At 38.5% G+C, this 21,456-nt stretch overlaps 1 protein-coding gene across 6 annotated transcripts in view; it reads left to right on the top strand.

Moving 5' to 3' along the window:
- Window positions 1-5,043: 5,043 nt before the first annotated feature.
- LOC132107067 (AT-rich interactive domain-containing protein 1B-like) overlaps window positions 5,044-21,456 on the top strand; it is an 84,035-nt gene continuing 67,622 nt past the window's right edge. For 4 of the 6 annotated variants that reach the window (XM_059513226.1, XM_059513224.1, XM_059513225.1 and 1 more), the window contains exons 1-2: window positions 5,045-6,246; window positions 10,193-10,381. In XM_059513226.1, coding sequence (XP_059369209.1) covers window positions 5,254-6,246; window positions 10,193-10,381 — 1,182 coding nt within the window. In that variant the 5' untranslated portion in view covers window positions 5,045-5,253. Of the gene's footprint in view, window positions 6,247-10,192; window positions 10,382-21,456 lie in introns of all 6 variants that reach the window. The other 2 variants (XM_059513222.1, XM_059513223.1) reach the window with 1 other exon arrangement.

Below are 21,456 nucleotides of genomic sequence, written 5' to 3'. Positions count from 1 at the left end.
GTGTTCTTCAAACATACACAGAGGGCCTAAATTAGAGAGTCATTTATGTCTTCACATCCACCAACACAATTACTTACGCTCGCTATAAAGCTGGTCCTCTTGTAAACAAGAAAATTAAGAAGAGCTTAAAGACTGCTCCAGTGCTGTCAGAGACCCGGTGGAATAGAACCGCTGCGGTGTGATTATTAAAATGAGAATCTAATGATTTGCCTCTGCCAAGGTCAGACGAGGCTTAATTAGGAAAAATGCAATCAGCGACACCGTGCCTTGTTCTAAATGCAGTTTGGGCCAGTGCCAGCTTCAGCTCAAGACACAGTGTTTAATAAAGGACGGTTGCCATCTTGTGCCGCCGGCTGAAGTGAAGCCATGATGGGAAGTGAACAGAGGAAACATCACAAAACATTACATTAAATACATAAACCTCAGTGTCAATTTAAACCTTTATGACTTTTTCCATTGAACACAAAAGATGTGCAGTCGGGAGGAATGTTCACTCTGCTTTCTCCCATGAAAACATTTATTACACATTTATTACACATTTATTTAAGGTAAAATATCGCAGCTGTGTTTGCCAGAACTTTACCATAAAAATTTGATAGCAACCATTTTAGGTTTTATGAATTAAACTTTAATGTTGTGGAAAATAAAACTTATATTTGATAAACCGATATAACGTTAATATTCCAACACACTGAAGTCTGTTTTTACCTTTTTAATACATGTACATTTTAAATATATGCATTTAGCAGACGCTTTTATCCAAAGCGACTTACAGTGCATTCAGGCTATATATATATATATATATATATATATATATATATATAATTATTTTTTTATTTATTTTTTTACCAGTAGGTAATGATACTCTTACAACCACCAAAAATTGATTACAAGCAGCAGCTTTTCTATAAGAGGAGGTGAATGCCAATATATAGAAGGTGAACACGAATATAAAATACAATAAAATACAATAAAATACAAAACAAATGTGTGGCATCTGCAGTAAACAGTCAGTCACATGAAACCGTTTGATTCACTTCTCTGCCGAACATTGCAAAAAAAATATCATGAATTGACACATTTACAAAGTAAGAAAATAAAACACCAGCTGCCACAAAAGTTTGAGAAGACCGCTGAAGGACAATATCATGTTCACATGCAAGTTTAGCAATATTAAAAGGATTATATATTCTAAAGCTAATGTACTTTTATTCCAATAAAAAACTGGGGGGAAAAAATAATTACAAAATAGGTTATTTTTGTGCAAAGTTTTTGGTGGGGGGGGGTGGTATTGGACCGCATTTGTCGTGTTTTGAGTGGCATAAAGTTTGAAGCATTAAGCCCCGTTCACACCAAGAACGATAACTATAAAGATAACTATAAAGATAATGATATTAGCGTCCACAACAGCGAACGATATCGTCCGATTATTCTGAGCGCACGTGCGTCTGCCGCTTTAAATCCTCGAGCTCGTTATAGCAGGATTGATTCTGATTGGATGTCAATGTATCCTTCATCAGCTGGAAAAATCGTTCTGAAAATGATTCCAACTATACCGTTTCTCTATGCCTTTATCGTTGTCTTTATAGTTATCGTGCTTGGTGTGAACGGGCATCAAACGCCACTGGTTTGTGTTTATGTCATGACCAAATGTTGTTGAATCACCCCAGGCATTTCTAGAGCCACTGCAGAGGGCTACACATCTGTTACTAGCAAAAATCACAGGACTTTAAAAGACTTGAATCACAGTGGACCGTTGTACTGTATGAAAGAAGTATTGCGCTTATATGGTACTTTTTTCAACTTTTCTTATAATACGAAAGGAAAAATAGTAGCAATATGTATAATGCTCTTTATGAAAATGACTTTTTAATTGTACCAGCTATTTTTAAGACTTTAAAGGCCCGTTCACACCAAGAATGATAACTATAAAGATAACTATAAAGATAACGATATTAGCGTCCACATCGGCGAACGATATAGTCTGTGTATTCTGAGCGCACGTGCGTCTGCCGCTTTAAATCCTCGAGCTCATTACAGCAGGATTGATTCTGATTGGTTGGCAATGTTTTTATCGTTCATCAGAAAAAAAAATCGTTCTGAAAGTGATTCCAACGATATCGTTTATCTGTGCCTTTATCGTTATAGTTGTGGTGTGTAAAAAAAAAGGTATAAAAAAGGTATGTAATGTATATAATTATTCATCGGTCAATACATGCTGATATCATATAGCTAAATATAAAAGACAGACATGTATTTAAAGCAGTGTTTAAAAAAAATTCAGTATAAGCCCAGTCTATGGTATAAGCAAACATTTTTTGGATATATGTTGTTTTAATAAAGTCGTATATATATAATTTATTGTTGACATGTATGGTTGCAAGTTATAATACCATATAAAATCATCAAATAGATGTTATTAACATATGTATACAAGTTTTACTATAGGGATTTTATATAAACCTATATGTTATAATCTTATGTAATGTGAACTTACATAAAACTTATGTCACCTTACAGGCAATATCACTTATGATATAAGGCAATAATATATTACATCTCTGTATAGTGTTGATTCAGTTCAGTAACAGTGTCATTATCTGGCTCGATTTAGTTCATATTTAATAGTGACAAGTGCAGCCAAATTGATAATGATACAAAAAAAGACCTTTTTATTTAAACTGCCATGACGAGTAATAGTACAAATAATTTCTATTAGATGGCTGTCTCCAGTCCATGCTGAATAATTCAGTCCATCATTTGCTTGACCTTGAAGGCGTAAGATTTTCTGTCTTTTACTACTTTGTATTAGAATGTGTTGCTTTTCTATGTTAGAGAAAAGGCTTGCAGTGTCACAGCATCACTCTGGAGCTAAGCCTGAACGGTTTTTTTTTTTTTTTTTTGCCTGACCCAGTTTCTGTGCTTGAGCTGCTGCCGCTGCTGCTGGGGGAGGTCCTTTCACATCCTGCTCAAGCTGAACGGGCCGAGCCATCCCCAGAGCAGGCCTACCTCTCCAACATACACATATCACACCATTAAGAGCTGTCGTTTTAGAGATACAGCAGTTTAAGCAGAATTCCAACAATTTGTTGCTTGAGGGAGAAGCCTCCAGTATGTATTGTTAATGGCGAGATACAAATCTGCAAGTAACAGCATAGGTGACTGCATGAAATGAGCTAATCTTGCTGCTTAAAACAGCATAAAACTTAATTTACAGCTGAGTAATATAGCGAAAACACAATATCATTATTTTTTTTGTGAGTTTTCTAGAGCGCGGAATGATATATCCTGTGATTCAGTCCATATCTGTGTGATGTGTTGGGCTGTGAGAAATGGATTGAGACCAATTCCACTGCACTGAAGAAAATCTGGCATGGAATTGTTGATATTTAGAGAGTGGGTTGCCGATTGCTGATTTAAAGTTGATGACTGTGTTAGAAATCTGAAAAATGCAGCAATGAAAGTCAGAATGCAATGTCTGTGTAACATGTTTCTATTACGACGAGTTGGTTTTTGAAGGCAATGTGTAGCCGTTCCATGTAGCCAATACCAACAGTCCTCCTGTGCATATGGATCAGCAGACCCACTCTAAACCAGCTCCTGACCTCTCCGAGTCCGATGATGCGCGGGTATGGCAGCGGTTATCAGGACTACAGCACCCCGCAGCAGCAGCAGCAGCAGCCCGGCGTGGGTCTGGGCAAAGACATGAGCTCATGATTTAACATGATTTAAAGTTGATGACTGTGTTAGAAATCTGAAAAATGCAGCAATGAAAGTCAGAATGCAATGTCTGTGTAACATGTTTCTATTACGACGAGTTGGTTTTTGAAGGCAATGTGTAGCCGTTCCATGTAGCCAATACCAACAGTCCTCCTGTGCATATGGATCAGCAGTTGGGGGAAAGAATAGGCCTGGTGCAAGTCATAAATGTGACCCTGGACCACAAAACCAGTCTTAAGTCGCTGCGTTATATTTTTAGCAATAGCCAAAAAAACATTGAATAGTCCAAAATTATATTTTTTTATTTTATGCCAAAAATCATTAGGATATTAAGTAAAGCTCATGTTCCATGAAGATATTTGGTAATTACCTACCGTAAATATATCAGCTTATTTTTTTATTAGTAATATGCATTGCTAAGAACTTGGACAACTTTAAAGGCCATTTTCTCAGTATTCAGATTTTTTTGTACCTTCAGATTACAGATTTATAAATAGTTGTATCTCTGCCAAATATTATCCTATCCTAACAAACACCAATGGAAAGCTTATTTATTCTGCTTCCAGATGATGTATAAATCTTTTAAAACTATTTTTCCCCCTTTCCAGGATAGCAAAACACTGACATATCAACTTATACCCAAGAAATATATTTAATTTGGGTCTGTACAGTTTGCTTTGGGGAAAGGGGGGGGGGGGTCAAAATCGTCAGAAAATGATGTGTGCACTTCAAAACACATCAGTTTATCCTCAGTTTGCATGCATGTTCATGACCCTTAATGAGAAAGAGTCACAAAATATCGAGAATCAAATCACAGAGTAACTGGTATTTCCGACAGCTCGAAAATCAAAATGGGTCAGACTGGCCCGGAACATAATTCAAGGGTTAACTATTTAAAATGGAATGAATTAACATGTAAATACAGAGATCCGAAGATTCCGAATCACCCGGTCCGTGTTTTCCAGCGGTCTCAGCGCAGAGCAGTGAAGAGCTGGAGGAGATGCTTGATAAAGCCACGCTGGAGGAGCAAAGGGGCTCCGGCAGGGGTCTGAGGCACATTTATACATGTTCACATTTGCCTCTGTGGGAATTAGAAGTTTGGTATTGCAAATAAACTTCTGAATATGTGAAAATATATCAACGCCTCTGCTACACCCAAAACACCCCCAGTTAAACAAATATTTCATCACATACATACACATATATATATATATATATATATATATATATATATATATATATATATATATATTTATATATATATATATATATTCTGTTTCAACGCCTCAGTAATTGTTTTCACAGATCGTGCCCATGCGACACAGCCATCCCCTGACAGGACAGCGCTGGCAAGGGCTCCATCCACGATCCCAAATCTAATGGTGTGACTGAGGACGGGTGATGTGGGGCTGTGCGCTGCCTCAATGAATAATGTAGAGGGGCATCAGCATGCGTCTATAGTCTCTGTGAAAACACAGACGCTGAGAATCAACGCACACAGCCTTTTCTGCTCATTTAACCGCGTCTTCGAGTATGGAAACGGGTCTGGTCGCGAATCATCAAGTGAAAAATGTTGTTAGCGGAGATCCTCCTCCTTCGCCTCATCATCGCACACCTCCACAGCAACAGTCGCAAGCATCACTCCATCAGCAGCAGCCACAGCAGCGAGCCGTGCACAACAACAACAACATCAACCCACAGCAGCATGGAGGGAAAGAAAACGCTCTGGAGACGCAGGTCGATCGCCATCCGCGTTTGCTGAACACAAGCGACGAGGAAGAGCGCTCGTCCACAACCGGGGGGGATCGGATGGGCAGCAGGTACGAGCACTCACACTTTGGACCAACGAGCAACAATAACAACAACAACAACAGCGGCGGCGGCGGCGGCAGCGCGTCCCAAAGCGGGAACAGCTCCGTTTCTGAGTTTAATCATTATTACGGGAATGGAAGAGGAGGGCCTTGCTTTGATCAACATGGCGGACAACAAAGCCCTAGGACGGCTTTAATGCATCAAGCACAGGGCAGCATGGATCAAGTGCAAAACTCCCACGAAGGGTACCATAATAATCCGTACAACCACTATCCCAACTACCGGCCGGGGTACGGTGGCGCTGGATACGGTATGATGAGCCCGTCGCGGCAGGGGAACATGATGGGCCCAGTTACCAACTCGCCTAATGCCGCTGCTCCTAGTCATGGCAAGGCTGCTATGGCCTCCAATACCCCAGCTCCCGGTGCCAACGTTAGGGGTTTTCCGAGGTTCCCCGGACAAAACCAACAGCACCCCTCTGGAGCTACACCCACTCTAAACCAGCTCCTGACCTCTCCGAGTCCGATGATGCGCGGGTATGGCAGCGGTTATCAGGACTACAGCACCCCGCAGCAGCAGCAGCAGCAGCCCGGCGTGGGTCTGGGCAAAGACATGAGCTCCCCGTACAGCCCCGCTGCCAGCCACGGTTGGGGAGCACAACAAAGAAACCACCCGGCCATGAGCCCCGGGAATAACGGGAACAGCAGAGCTCAGGTGAACATTTTAGCTTGCGTATGTGTGTGTGTCAAGCTTCGCATGCAGGTCTAGCCGTGGCCTGATGCTACTCGTATTACTAGCTTACAGTGTGCAGCTTTTATATTTATCCAATGCAAATGATCTGTGTAAATGGTGGAATAGAATAGAATATAGTTTGTTTCCTTCTGTTGAAGTTTTCATTTTTCCGGGGTTTGGGCTTGTGTGCGGATTGACTGATAGGAGAACATGTCAAGTTCTGTCCAAGGTGACTGTGCTAACGGTGTTAGCATGAGAGTTAGCCTGCGCTGAGACTTTTATTTCTGCTTTAAGAGATGCCTAATACAGCGATTAGATATGCTGGGATGCTTATATTCTTATAGACCGTATAATAATAAAGCATTATTACCAAAAAGTCAGTGTCATTGTTATTGAATAAATGATCGGTTGTTGTTAATAAGATAAAGAGCTTGTTCGTTCGGTGCCATTCAAATTATGGAACATTCTAGCATTGCGCTGCTGCTAAATAAAATTCGCTGCTTGTGTGTTTCGTCATCCGAGATCTACTGAAAAAAGGCATAAAGCGATTTTGTGCTCTATTTCGAAATTTCGATTCCGTTTTCAACGTTTGGTCACCAGTTAAGAACCGTCTTTCTGAAACGAAGGGCTGGACTGTGTTTTCAGTACAACAGCGCTACTGATTAGCATTGTTAGCAGGCGTTAGCGCCATTGCGCCCGTCTGGCTTCATAATGCAGTAATTAATGTTTTCACATTCACCTCACATTTACTAGCTATATTTTTAAATATTATCTGTCTTAAACACAACATTAAAATAGAAAGAAATTATAAGGTGAGGTTGTTACTAAAGCTGTACGTTATTCCAAAACCTAGGAGGTTTACAAGGTTTTGAGACCATTAAATACCAAACATTTGACTTGGTAGGTGACACGCTAGGTTTTGGCACTAGATATCCCAAATGCTGTCTAGGTAGGCTGTGCCTTAGCCTTTGAGACCGTGATACCCAAAATTGCTTTCTAGGTAGGAAGCCCACTGGGTTTAAAAAATGTAATTCCAGAAAATCCTATATTGGTTGCCAGCTCACTAAATTTTGAGACTATAATGTTGAAAAATTCTGTATAGATAGGCAGCGTACTTGATTTTGAGATACAACCTTGGATGTCACAGTCCAGCTGGCAGAGCTTTCAAGTTCGATCGACTTGCTGCTTAATATTTTTTTATGCAGGTCCAGGGGGGAAAGCTGATGAATCTATTGGAATAGTTTAGCATATATTAATATGCAGCCAGACAAATGCTCTAGGTTTTGTCTTTGTTAAACAATAAACGCTGATAGTGTAACAATTTGGTGTAACAATGTTTTGTCAATTTTTTTTTAGTATGTGCACAATTATGCTTTGTCTACTTTGAGTTGTAAATCTGCATTTGTAGACAAAAAAAAAAAAAAAAAAACTGGTAAAATACAAATTTAAAATTTTTCCTTCTATGGCCTGCTTTCAGTTCTCCAGTTCTGCATCCGTGCGACCAGATGCTTTTTGGCCCTGGTCCTTCTCTGAATGGATGAGCAGTCCTGACCTTTACACATGCAGATTAGCCATGCTTTCATAGTGGCATGTGAAGAACATTTGTGCTGGATTGGCCAAGGTAATCCCAAGGCCTGCCCAGTGAACATGACTGGAAGAGATGCCAAGACACCTGGCAGCCCTCACACCTTCCATTCATTCTTGACAAATTTTGTACGATGCCTTGAGAGCATTTTGGATGTACCTTACCATATTCATGAGTTACGAAGTCAGTTAACAACATTAAAATATGTTAGTTTATAGTTTTTTATAGAAAAACAAAACTCAGTTGGACTCTCTCATCACTCTTGTGGTGTCCTCATCACATAAACTAAAGAAATGCAGCCGCATTCTTCCATGCTTACCCCTGCACCCCATTTGGTTTTTATTAGATACATTTTATTATATTTTTTGCTATACTGACTGGAATTGTTTGATTATTTTTAAAGGAATCTGGATAAAATAGTTATAATCCCCTTCTATTTGTATTAAATGACACAATATTATAACACTATAATAATAATTATATGTATGTTGCACTGGAAATTAAAAAAAATGGAGCCCCACATATAAATAAACATTTAGAGGTGCCTTTTTTTAGAAATAATGGTTGGAATAAAATTGCAGATGGGTTGAATTACATCAATGAGTTTGTGTTAGGCTGAGTGGGACAGATTTCAATTCTTTAGACATACACAAAGATGATGTTGACATTTATGCTCATTTGCATTTTTAGAAAAAGGCTATTATAAGAATAACTTGAGTTGTTAATGGCTTATCTTCAGCATGAAACCCATTTAAGTGGTCCACTTTCCCCAGGCCTCCAAGTGTGCATTGCTCAACCACTCTGGCTCCACGCAAAATGTAATTAGTGGCAAAAATTCACCAATTTATTATATTTTGTGTATGTAAAACGTTTCACTCCCTTGTAAAAGTTTGAGGATGGTGAAATATTTGGATGTTTTTGAGAGTCTTTCATGCTGACCAAGGCTGCATTTATGTGATCAAAAATACAGTAACAACAGTAACTATTACAATAAAAAATTACATTATAAATGTCTTTAATCTTGAATAGTGTCACTTTTGATCAATTCAGTGCACCCGTGGTAAATAAAAGTAAAATAAAATAAAAATAAATCTTGCAGACCCCAAACATTTGAATGGTACATTATATACACAGATGTTAAATTAAATGCTACATTTTGTTAAAAGATGCAAGAAAATGTTTTGTTACTTAAAAAACCCTGAATCTGTATTATTTACGTTTAAGTATCCAATTTATGCTGGTTGTAAGAAAACTCTTCCAAGTTCCAAATTTCTTTGTTGACTAGTAACTTCAACTGAAGTTCTGAGTTGCTTACAAACTTTAGTTGTACATTAGATATTAATAAAAGAACGTAAGTAAATAAAGTAAGACATTATGAAAAATGAAATCCCGCATCGCTCACTTCCCTAGATAATTTACATATCAGGGACTAGACCTATATTTTCGGAATCTAATCTTTCGGTATTTAATAAAATACCCTATTGGATATTTGTGTTATTAATATTTGTGTTATGTATGTAGTAACCATTCTATGAAGAAAGAAAACACTCTGGACTGTTCTAGTTTGTGAATATAGTCACTCTGCTGCACATAATACAATATTTTCACAGCACAGCATGACCTTGTGTACCTAATTGGCGATTTAATGATGGACTTGATCGTAGCGCATCAACGAGGAGTGTTAGGAATAAATTATAGGTGGAAATGACTTATGCTTCTAAAACAGTAGACTCGTCATGGTTGACTTCAATTCTTCCTTGAGTAAGAATGTCATGGAAACTTCCAACAATGTTCCACTACAAATTCTCCAGGCATGGCCTAATGGTGCACAAACTCTGTTTGCTCTAAACCCTCGATTGACAGTATAGTTGTCTAGTCAGAGAAAACGTGTGTGTGTTTGTGTGTGTGTGTGTGTGTGTGTGTAAAAGAGAGAGACAGCAGAGCACTCTGGCATGACTGCTGACGCTTAAAATGTTCATTTATAGTGGCCTCCCAGGCTTTCTCAAATTGGTCACATTTTCTGTAAGTGCTGCTTCAATTGGCTTGAATTTGGCAGTGACATGAGAAGATTAGCTTGGATGGCTCTCAGTCTTTCTGGCAAAGATGAGACACTTGAGAGAAAACCTGACCCCCCCATCCAACCACCCCACCCCATATCAGTCGATGGCAAATTGCCCTGAATCTCTCCATTTACTGAGCTGCTCAACCTTATGATTGCTATTTGTATTCCAGTCTGCTCAGGTATAATAGTTGTATAAATGTGTTCACACACAGACTGCCATACGTTGGAAATCACTGCTATTGCTGTTCTTTGTGCTTACATGTTGATACTCCTCTAAACAGGTGGCACCCATGGACCCTATGGCCATGAAGCGTTCTCAGATGTATGCGATGGGCAACAGTCCCTACTCTCAGTCGGGCGGAACATATCCAGGGCAGCCATACGGATCACCCACTCCTCACCGATACCCAATGGGAATGCAGGGGCGTGGCCAAGTGGGCATGGGAGGGATGCAGTACCCTCAGCAACAGGTAGAGCTAATAATTTTCAGTGTTGCGGAAAAAGTCCCCTTCAAATGGAAGGGTCACATGCAGCTTTGATTTGCAGATACCATCATGGAAAGGCAATTTTACATGGTTGATAGCATGAAAGCAGCAAATGGTTGGATTTTAGCCAGGCACAACCCTGGTAATGTCATGTGCTTGACGCTTCAGTCTGTAGAACTCAGTGCATTGGGAAATGTTAAAACGAATCATGTGAAAGAGTCTTTGTTATAATTTTTAAATGCACAATAAATCACTTATAACCAGGCTTGTGCTAAATTCTACTGAATGTGCCACAAATTTCACAGAATTCACATATATTAACATGCCCCTTGGGTGTTCGTTTATTAAAAACCCCATAAAAATTGCTTGATGGATGCAGTTTTCAGTCCTGTGTGTTGACAGAATTTCTATTGAAGCAGGAAGTAGGGGTGATATTAATTTACATCACGTTTCAACTTTAATCTACATCACATTCTTTAACCTATGGTTTGTTATTTCTAGTCAAAGGTGTTTAATAATAGTGGGAGGCATGTTCTTATACATAGCAACAGCCAGGTTCCAGCAGTAGAAATTTTTGGGATGCACCGAAATGAAAATTCTCGCCCGAAGTCGAACAAAATGAGCACTGGGCTGAAGGCCGAAAACTTAAACACGGTTTTTGTGTTTTTTGGCATTTTTTTCACCATTGCATAAATTAACACTGAACATTTTTCACATTCTAGCAGACATTAGCACAATTTAACTTAAAATGAATAAGTCAGAGCTTATTCTGCTATTTTTGGCCGAACAGTTTCGGTTTGCGAACATTTGGTGCATTCCTATGAAAATTCCATGAATTTTCTCCATAGGGAATAGATTTTTAAAGTACAACAAATATTTAAAGAAAGACTTACTTTGACCTGCATATTTTTTATTGATAGTTGTTGAAGCCATCAGATTTCATTATTGCGGAGTGTTTTCTTGCTTTATAAAATGGTTACTACATATTTAACACAAATATTAAATACACAAATATTCAGAAGGATAATTTATTAAACAAATTCATGATTCCAATAATATAGGTCTAGTCCCTGATATGTAAGCTCCTTGAGTTGTGATTTGAATTCGGGACGCCCGTAGCGCAACGGTCCATAAGGCTATCAGCGCTGAATAAAACCCAAATTTTCAAAGAAATTTCCACCAATCAGAGAATCAAAACAAGATGCTTACTCCCTTGAAGAACTGTGAACGACTTTATAGTCAGTTTCTCTTTGCTCTCAAACTGCTTAAATATTTGTCTCTACATATTTTGTAACAAACGTAAAATCTTTCTGTTATATATACATTAAACATGCTTTGAGTGGTTTTATAATTATTTGTCCTTTTTTAGGTTAATTCAATTATCATTTGTAGTGCTTCATTGGATTGTTTTTTGGTTCCTACATTAAAGACATTAAATACACAGCCTTATACCGTATAATGATTTGAAATATTATTGCTTCAATTCAAAGTTGGTGATGTTGTGATTCACCGTGTGGTTGGCTTGTAACTCTTTAAAGGGGTGGTTGATTGTGATTTCACTTTTTTAACGTTAGTTAGTGTGTAATATTGCTGTTTGAACATAAACAATATCTGCAAAGTTGCAGCACTGAAAGTTCAATGCAAACAGAGATATCATCTTTTCAAATTCTTTTAGTTTAATGCCTACAAAAACGGCCGGTAAGGGACAACAGTGAGCTTCTTCCCAGGTCCTTTACGTCACAAAACCCCAGTGCCCGGAAACACGCAACAAAGGCGTGACAAACAACAGCCTATCTAAAAGTATGAGGCAACAACCAACAAACATACCATTAAGAGCTGTACTTGCACAGGTTCTTTGCAATCCTCTTCATTAATATTCTCTGTGTCTCAATCGTGCTCAAATTGATAAGCAATATAGAGTACCTCATTGTTTACAATACAACCAGAGCACATTTTGAGCTTGAGGGGCGGGATTTTCAGACGCGATCTAGAGATGCTTTAGCGAATCACAACACACTGAGCCAGCTGACCAATCTCAGCCCATCGCGTATTTTTGAGGGAGGGGCTTCATAATAACAGGAAATAATTGAGGCGTCTGTGAGAGGTTGGACAGAACGGTGTAGAACAAAGTAAAAAAATTTTAAAATAACGAAGCATGAACACATGTTAGACTTTCCCCCATAAACACAATCAAGCCTAGAAAAAACCCAGTCAACTACCACTTAAACAAAGACTTCCAAAAATCCCTATGGGAAAATGAATAGGAAAGATACTTCTGGAAAAAGTGGACTCCATTCTAGACTAAATTTAATTGGACAAAATAAATTGATATATTCATGAGTACAAGAAGAGTCATCAGCTTTCATTTCATGATTTGATATAGGGCTGGGTGATATGGCCAAAAAAATTAGTCAATATCGATAAGTATTACTATAAATGTCAAATCTTTATTTCTTTCAAGTTTAAACTTTAAAGCCAGATTTTTGCTCCAAAGTGAAAGTTGTAGAAACCAGACCATTAATTTTCCTTTACAAAATAAATTAATTTCTTAGTTTCTGCATGCTCTAATGAGGGATATTGTTTCAAATCAAGAAACAGGTTTGGGTTGCCTGATAATATTAATAATAATAATATCACTTTTTGTCTCTTAGAAATGCATATTTGATAGTAGCTTGATTTATGATGCAGAGGTAAATTTTTTACAGTAAATCCATGGTAAATGATGGCGATTTGTAGATTGAAAAGCCTTCCGACTGTCTTGTTGCACACAGTTTTTCTCCTGTTTGGCTTTAAACTAGTTTAAATCACTGAGCCATTAAATCACTGAATTCAAGCGCTTCACACTGTTTCTCACAGCGCTGCTTCATACTCACGAGTAAACGCATCTGCTCTAGTGAGCTTGCGCCAGCCATTTGAATTTTGATCCAAGCGGATAAATGGTCCCTGTGGCACAATTTAAATAAGTTGCGCTGTTTCATTACACTTTTGCTGCTTAAACATTATAACAATCATTTATCGAACTCTTATATCGTGATAATTATCATTATCGAATTATCGCCCAGCCCTAATTAGATATCATGGGGGCTTTAAAGAAATCCGAATTTGCTTTTAGATTCCAAAATCACCAAATCACTTGATTTGAAAGTGCTCCCAGCTCCATTTAACACATTTCCACACTTTTAAATCTATTTTGCAGAATTTCACACATTTTCCTCACATATTCGGTACTAAAAGAAATGTGTGTGGGCCTAGTTGTGTTACTTGTCTGGTGGATGTGCTCACTTTTTACCATGCCAGACTGTTTTTACCTACCCCAGCTGGCTGCCACACGGGGGACTATCCTCCTACGATATCTACTTTCTAAGCACATCTACCTTAGACTATCAGAATTAGCAACACTGACTCATAGCTCTCAAACAGAGATAGCAGCGGTGCTCTTCATGGTGTTGAGTCCACAGGAAACTGAAATGTCCCACAGGCCAGTGGTCTGAACAGTGACAGCCCGAGGGGGAACACAGAGTGTGGTGCAGAAGGAACTACTCTGTTGTGCCTGTCAGCGTGGAGCGACAGTACTCCCAGATCACCAGAGATGTTGACAGTCTAATGCGCCGCATGTCTGTCAGAAGAGCTTGGCAGGCAGTCTGGTTGGGCTGGGCCGTCTTATTCTGGGTACAGACTGCCCTACTAAATTTAGATTCGAAAGCTGGACTGTGTTAAGTGCCACAGCCTCTGAAATAACTGTTCTGCTGATGAAACCAAGGCCTCATGGGAGGGACAAAAGAAAAATTAAGCCGATAATACTGAAACCAAACATGATTCACTTTCTACCACATTACCTAGATTAAATTCAATGCGAGTGCAGTTTCAATATTGTCTTTAATCTAACCTACACTGTTATTGGATAATGTCCTGGAAGAAAATTACCAGTATATTTTCCTTCAGCCCTAAAACACAATACAAAGCTATACGTTGATTCAAAATAGTATTATATGGTGAAAAATCAATATGGAAAATTCCTTGATATTAACATAGCATATTGGACTGAGTGTAGCTTCGACAAAATATGAAGGCTTAGGCTAGAAAAATACTTTATGTAAACGCAGATGTGAATGATTAGCCAGCTGCTGAATCTATAATGACATGCCAGAAGAATTCATCTTTAAGATTGCAGCCAGATACAGATGTACTGAGATAAAAGGACTGGAAACCTCAAAGTAAATCAAAGCAACACATTTTTTATTGGCTGCATTCATAAATTTATATAACAACCAGCGTATAGTCCGTTTTATGAACAAATGGCTCTTTAAAGGTGATTGTTTTAATAATTTGGTTGAAATGACTTCCAAACCATTTGAATTAATTTTGTTGGTGCTTTGTTTGTGTGTGTGAATTTTTGCAGGTAAAATCTAGCAATTTCTTTAGAATCCACACAATTTTGGATTCAGTTTTTGTGAGGTCAAATGCAGATTTCACAAAAAGTTTGCTAATCAGTATTAGTTAAATGAAAAATTGTGCTATGATTTAAGTAGCTGGTTGTTAAAATGTTGGCAGTTTAAAGCTGCAGTCTGTAACTTTTGGCGCTCTAGTGGTTAATAAACAGAACTGTGTGTGTCTTGCGGAAGAACATTGTAGCTGGAGCTACTTCTCTATGTTTATGTCAATGGCGAATCACGCGGGTACTCCACAGCGGTACCTACCCCAACCAGTCTAAATATTCAGAATATAAAAACTTATTACAGGTGTACCATAGTGATTCAAGACAAGCCGAAAACACGGTTTGGAAAATGGATTCATGGTGTACTTGCTTATTATATACATCTTGTCAGTTTTGAACCCAAAAATTTACGGACTTCAGCTTTAACTGCTGTGCTAGCTCAGCAACTACCAATGAGATAAATGGGATTGCTAACAGATAGACTTCTCCAGCTACTGTAGACCTTGTTCTGACACATTTTGGAAACAGCGACGCGTGAAATAGAGTCTGCGTGGCTGGAAACGTTTGGGTTCACATACTTAACTGTGTTTTGGACCTTAGAAACACAAACTGGTATTTCGGCCATCAGCCACTTTCTTTTCATTACCTCCAGATTCCATTACACTGAACTTTGGTCAGCTATACTGACAGGAGATCAGCAGGACAGCAGCCGTGTGCAGTTTCCTCCTGTGATTGCCCCAGGGTACGGACGTGACCTTTATAGAAAGAAAGATCAGAATCAGCAATCTCCTCCTGGCATGGTGGAATGTAGGAGAGGCACTAATCAAGAAAGACATCACTGGACGCGGCCAGCACATAATGAGATCATTACAGGAGAGAGTTTCGGGGTAACTCTACCCTGAAGGGGTGTGCGGTGCATTTCTGCAGCTGTTAGTTGTCACCAATCTCAGTCGAGAGTGACAATATAATGACTTGTATCTACCAGGAGACCTTAAATGACCAGAGGATTTTTACAACCTTACCTGAAATTGGATGTTTCATCTGGTCTCATACCAAGGGAATCCTGCTGTGTTATTTCTATTGATCTGCTGGCTACCTCTGTTTTGGTCACATAACATTTTTATAAAAAAATAGAAGACAAAGCTTAAATCCCAGGGGAAAGCACCATTTTTAGGCAGAGGAAAAATACCCAATGTTAAATATACTTATGAATAATTATTTTATCGACTTAATGCAAAATTCTCCATTCTGGCGTTGAAATCCGAAGAACTTCATTCTGCATTTTTCTCTTTGGTCAGGAAGTAAGTTAGCATTTTTGTTCAGCGATCTACCATTTTGGACCAATCAGACATAATTGTTCATTAGATTTAACAAATCAATTTTTCATTAGAATAACAAACAATCACAGACCCCTCACCCAACACCAGACTCCGTGCCTATATGTCTGTGTACGATCTCCAAGCCAGGACACCTCAACTTTACAACCTAATGCCGCGTTTCCACCAAAATTACCCGGAACATTTGTACCAGGAACTTTTTTTCCCAGGAAATTTTCCCCCCCAGACCTGTTGCTTTCTGCGTTTCCACCACGGTGTAAAGTACGGGGAAGATTAGGCAAATAGACTGGTGACGTAGGTCTGCGCGCGTTTCTCAATACAATGTGCATTTGTCTCGGGAGTGTGATGTCCGCGACGACGCAAATCTGGTAAATCTGCAAACAGCAGCGTACTTGATAACTTCAGTCAGCTGACCATGGTTACTGCAATTTTCCTCTCTGTATATTTACAATAAAACGAAATAGGATATCAAATACCACTGTCTCCTTTCGTTTTCATTTAAACATAATAACAGCTGCAGAAATTTACTTAGTTCAGGGAAATGTGTATATACAGTCATTACAATGAATTATAAATTTGCCTTTTTATTTTCATTTTAACATATAGATAAATTGAATACAGATCAAAGACAACCTGTTAGATTTACCCAAAACGAATTATATCTTATGTTTAAAGGCATAGTATCCAATTCTACAAAACCAGAACGAGAGCATTTGTTGATACAAGAATTGCAATCTCTGCTTAACCACTAAAGAGACATCAGAGCAAGCAGCACATATCAGAAGGTCTAGCCGAGGTGAGGCTGCTTCTTGGCGGATACATGATCACTGAGCTCCCGCTGATCGCGTGGAGCTCACGTCTCCGAGATCGGCGAAATACATTTTTAAATAGGCGCTGTCTTTATAAATAAACCACAGATTTGAGTTTTAAACAACTACATTCTCGCCTGAAATACTTTAAAAATTACATTTCATGACACAATAACAGTAATATTTTGAAAATTATCCGAATAAATGGTGGTTGAACTCAACCAATGCTGCGTGAACTCAACCAATCAGGATGTTTAGCGCCTATGTCCTGCCCCCGAAAGTTCCGGAACTTTGAAAAAGTACCACCTCGCCAGCAGAGACTTTCTGAGGGGCATTTTTGTACCCGGAACTTTTAGTTCCTGGTTCCTGCGGTGGAAACACACCCAGTACCAGGCCAAAGTCCCTAGTTCCTGGGGAAAGTTCCTGCAGTGGAAATGCGGCATAAAAGTATTTAGAGAGAATCTTCCTCCCTACACAGTTCTCTCTAAAACAGACACATACTGCTATAGTAAATGACTTCTTTCATGAATTTATAGACACCTTTTTCTCTGACTTTCCTATCATACATATCCACAGGTTTTTGTGTATGATTACTACCTCCTTGTATATGGTCTTGTGTATTGTATACTGTTTTATGCATGCTTATGATAAAACACGTTAATGTAAACTCACCTATACCATGTTTGGTCTCTATTTATTTGTCTTATGATGATTTAATTAAGAGTGTATATTGCATGTTTATACCTATGTGAGTGAAGTGACGTGACATTCAGGCAAGTATGGTGACCCATACTCAGAATTTGTGCTCTGCATTTAACTCATCCAAAGTGCACACACACAGAGCAGTGAACACACACACACACACACACTGTGAACACACACCCGGAGCAGTGGGCAGCCATTTATGCTGCGGTGCCCGGGGAGCAGTTGGGGGTTTAATGCCTTGCCCAAGGGCACCTAAGTCGTGTTATTGCCAGCCCGAGATACAAACCCACAACCGTAGGGTTAAGAGTCAAACTCTCTAACCACTAGGCCACAACTTCCCCAGCCAAGATATGTGTTCTAAGAATCTTTAGTAGTTTTGCATCAACATCCAATCCAGTAAGACATGCAAATGACCATGTTCAGAGACAGAGTCGTAAACTTTCCCTCCAGAAGTGCAAGTCACCATTGACTCTTTGACCCCTGAGAGGTGTGACCTCCACAGAACTTACAAGGCCTCACTTCAGTGACCCGCTTCGCTTTTTTAGTCTCTTCACTCGTCTCTCATCACCTTTCCATCTTCTGGTTGCTAAGTCCCAGAGGCCTCGACACAGCTCAGTCTAAAGCTATTTTAGATACTGAGAAAATGAGGATGCTGAGCTAGAAGTTTTTTTCTCAACCCCAAAGCTTTATGCCAGGCTGCAGCCTCTTCTTTTCATTCACCAAAAATCCTCGGATTCCAGCTGTCGTCTCTCAAACTCTGCTCTCTTCTCTCATCACCTTCATCTGGGAGAAAACTCTCCCAATCACCACCGAGCCAGTATAAACAGAACCAGAACAGACAAAACCAGAACAAACCATCAAAACTTTCATCTCATACTGCATCAAGACACTTGTTCAACGACCAAGGAAATGCAAGTATTGTACAAAAAACAAAAGTTTAGTACAAGCTGTAGACCCTGTTGTAAAACGGCACTAATGGTTTTTAATTCGTGTGGTTCTCTGGTTTCTCTAATGGCTTCAATCATCCACTTTAAGCTCCCCTTGTTATGTATGCCTCAGTGAGTGTATGTTTATTCCTTTATTTGCTTAGACTAGTTATGTGTTAGTTTTTTGTTAAAACTTTTGTGTATGAATTACTGATTCTGTCACTGCTTGTGAATAATGTCCCTTTACTATTCTGATCCAGCTACATGCTCTAATGCATTGATACTGAAGGAAAAATGTTTTTTTGTGGCCAGTTGAGTTGAAAGGAACTTACACTGAATGTTTGCTGGATGAACAGATTAGTTGATGACAATTTAATTCTGCTATAGGTACTACTGGAAGCTCAGTATATAAATTTAATTAATCATAATTAATTGTAATTATTTACCTTTCCCTTTTGAGCTAATTTGCTACATATACATACGTCATTTTTCAGGCTGAAAGTAGAGTTTTAGCATTTTATAAAACTTTTGTCAAAACCGTACTAACTGTACTTTTTAAGTTAACAGTTTGCAGGTATGGGGTATTTACTATCGAAAAGGTGGCCTATTTCAGAGCGTCTAGCAATTGCAAGCTAGCTCTGAAAGCATAAGCTTCCATCCTTTCTGCAAATCACTATCCATAGACACTTCTCCTTCAAAACACAAGAACGCACACAGGCGGAGCAGAGGCTAACCAGCGACACAATGAGAAACAGTGTTAGTGGAGGGTTGAATGCAATGCTGTCCGATTACCTCATTCACTGGTGAGAAAACATTACAGTACACACAGCACATAATACTACGTTAAAAACATCTTCCATTCTCGCTCAGTCCGAAATAATGTAATGGAGTGCGCTGATGACATATCATGTCTGCGTGAACATGGTGCTCAGAGTTGTGCAAATAATGCAAAAGCCTATCGTAGCCCTCAGACCGAGTCATATGATTGGACAAACATTTTATGGTTTCCAAAGATGATATAAATACATTTAGACCACTTAATTTAGTGATTGCTATCAGGATGTGAAGAGACGTTAAACCAGCATGACAAATAATGTGTTTAAGCCAAATCACCTAACCTTTTTAAAAACCGCATTCAGTAGTTCTCTCGTTAGCATTAGCATCACTACTATTATGGATACCACAGTGTTGTTAAAAACTGTACATCCCTGATTTTTATGTAAATTACACTGATATTACACCGTTTAAGATTAGTTTTTATCAAAACAGTAGCCACATGGGTATCGCTAGTCAGTGTTGTCTCTCCATTATAAATTTTTTCTAACTTGTGTATGTCTTACCAGTGTTTAAGCTTGTTTTTGTCTTTGTCTGTATTCAGACCTTTTCAGACCAATAAAATGTTTATATAGTCCCAAATTTTCCTTCTTTGCATCACCAAACAACACTGTGGAGGTGACCGTAGATCAAAGCAAATGACGATCTCTCCAATGTCACATCATTTCAGCAAGGCCAAATCCAAATCAAGAGGGGGTGACCTACACCATACATAATTAAAACACTTTTTATAGACTGTTATAAGTAATGTATCGATCTCATGTGTACACCAAAAGCACTATTTCACTATTTCTTAAAGCATAAAACTTTTCAGATTTGCACATTAACTACTGAATGTACCTTTAAATTTGAATTTATTCTCCACTTGCGGCATCAAACTAATTTGCCCCTGCATTTTACCTCTGTGTTTGCTCTTTGATGGCGTTAGGTGTGGTTAATGAGCTTGTGTGAGCTCAGGTGGATGCGGATCAGGTGCGTGGCAGGGGGCCACAGGTCCTGACAGGTGTTTTGAAGGTCTTATCACAACACAATCAGCAGAAGCCATCAACCCCCATGAGGCACTGCTGCTGACCATCCTGACCGCCTCTCACCTGCCCTGCTGTCCACACTACTGACAAGCACAATACATGGCAGAGAAATGGATTAAATGTGCCGTTTGTGATTGGACACAATCTCTTTGTGGGATTTTAAAGCAATTGCATGCTGTCCTCTTAAATCCCTTTTTGTTTAAATCAGTGATGGAAAGACTGGAAATGCACCGCAGTTATCCTTTTACGTGTATTAGTTAGGCCTACACTGCAAATTTTTTTTTTTCTTAGTATCATAGTCTTGTTTAGATAATTTTCCTAGAAACAAATTAAAACAAATAATTTACTGGAGAAATCTCAATTTATCAATTTTGTGTGTGTGTATACAGTAAACAGTAATATTGTGAAATATTATTACAAGTAAAAACTAATTAAAAAAAAAGTGAATGTTATATGTTGAGAATGGTTGTGCTTTTTTTCCAAAAGCCATGATACATTTTTTTTTTCTTCAGGATTCTTTGAATTAAAAAAATAGCCTTTTTATTTGGAATAGAAATCTTTTAGTGTTATGAATGTTCTTACTACTACTTTTAATAATTTATTTAGATCTTACCACAAATGTTCAAATGATTGTATCTCAGTTTCTACAAAAATATTATGCTGTTATTAAAAACTGTTCTCAACATATATTTTACATTTCAACGCACACACACACACACACACACACACACACACACACACACACACACACATACATATATATATATATATATATATATATATATATATATATCATCTCCGTCAAGCCATTTCTCCTGCAGTTGTACTTGCACTCACATATTTAACACATCCCTTACACTGTTGTCTTTCCCTCAGCATTTATACAGGCTTGTAAAACCCCACTACTTAAGAAATCCATCCTTAAGCCATCTCTTTTAGAGAACTACCTAAAAGTTTACCTTCTTCCTTTCATGGCAAAAAACACT

Source organism: Carassius carassius, chromosome 27 (assembly GCF_963082965.1).
Source record: "Carassius carassius chromosome 27, fCarCar2.1, whole genome shotgun sequence".
NCBI lineage: Eukaryota > Metazoa > Chordata > Actinopteri > Cypriniformes > Cyprinidae > Carassius > Carassius carassius.
The sequence above is the reverse complement of the archived record's forward strand: the minus strand, read 5'-3'. Positions and strand labels throughout refer to the sequence as shown.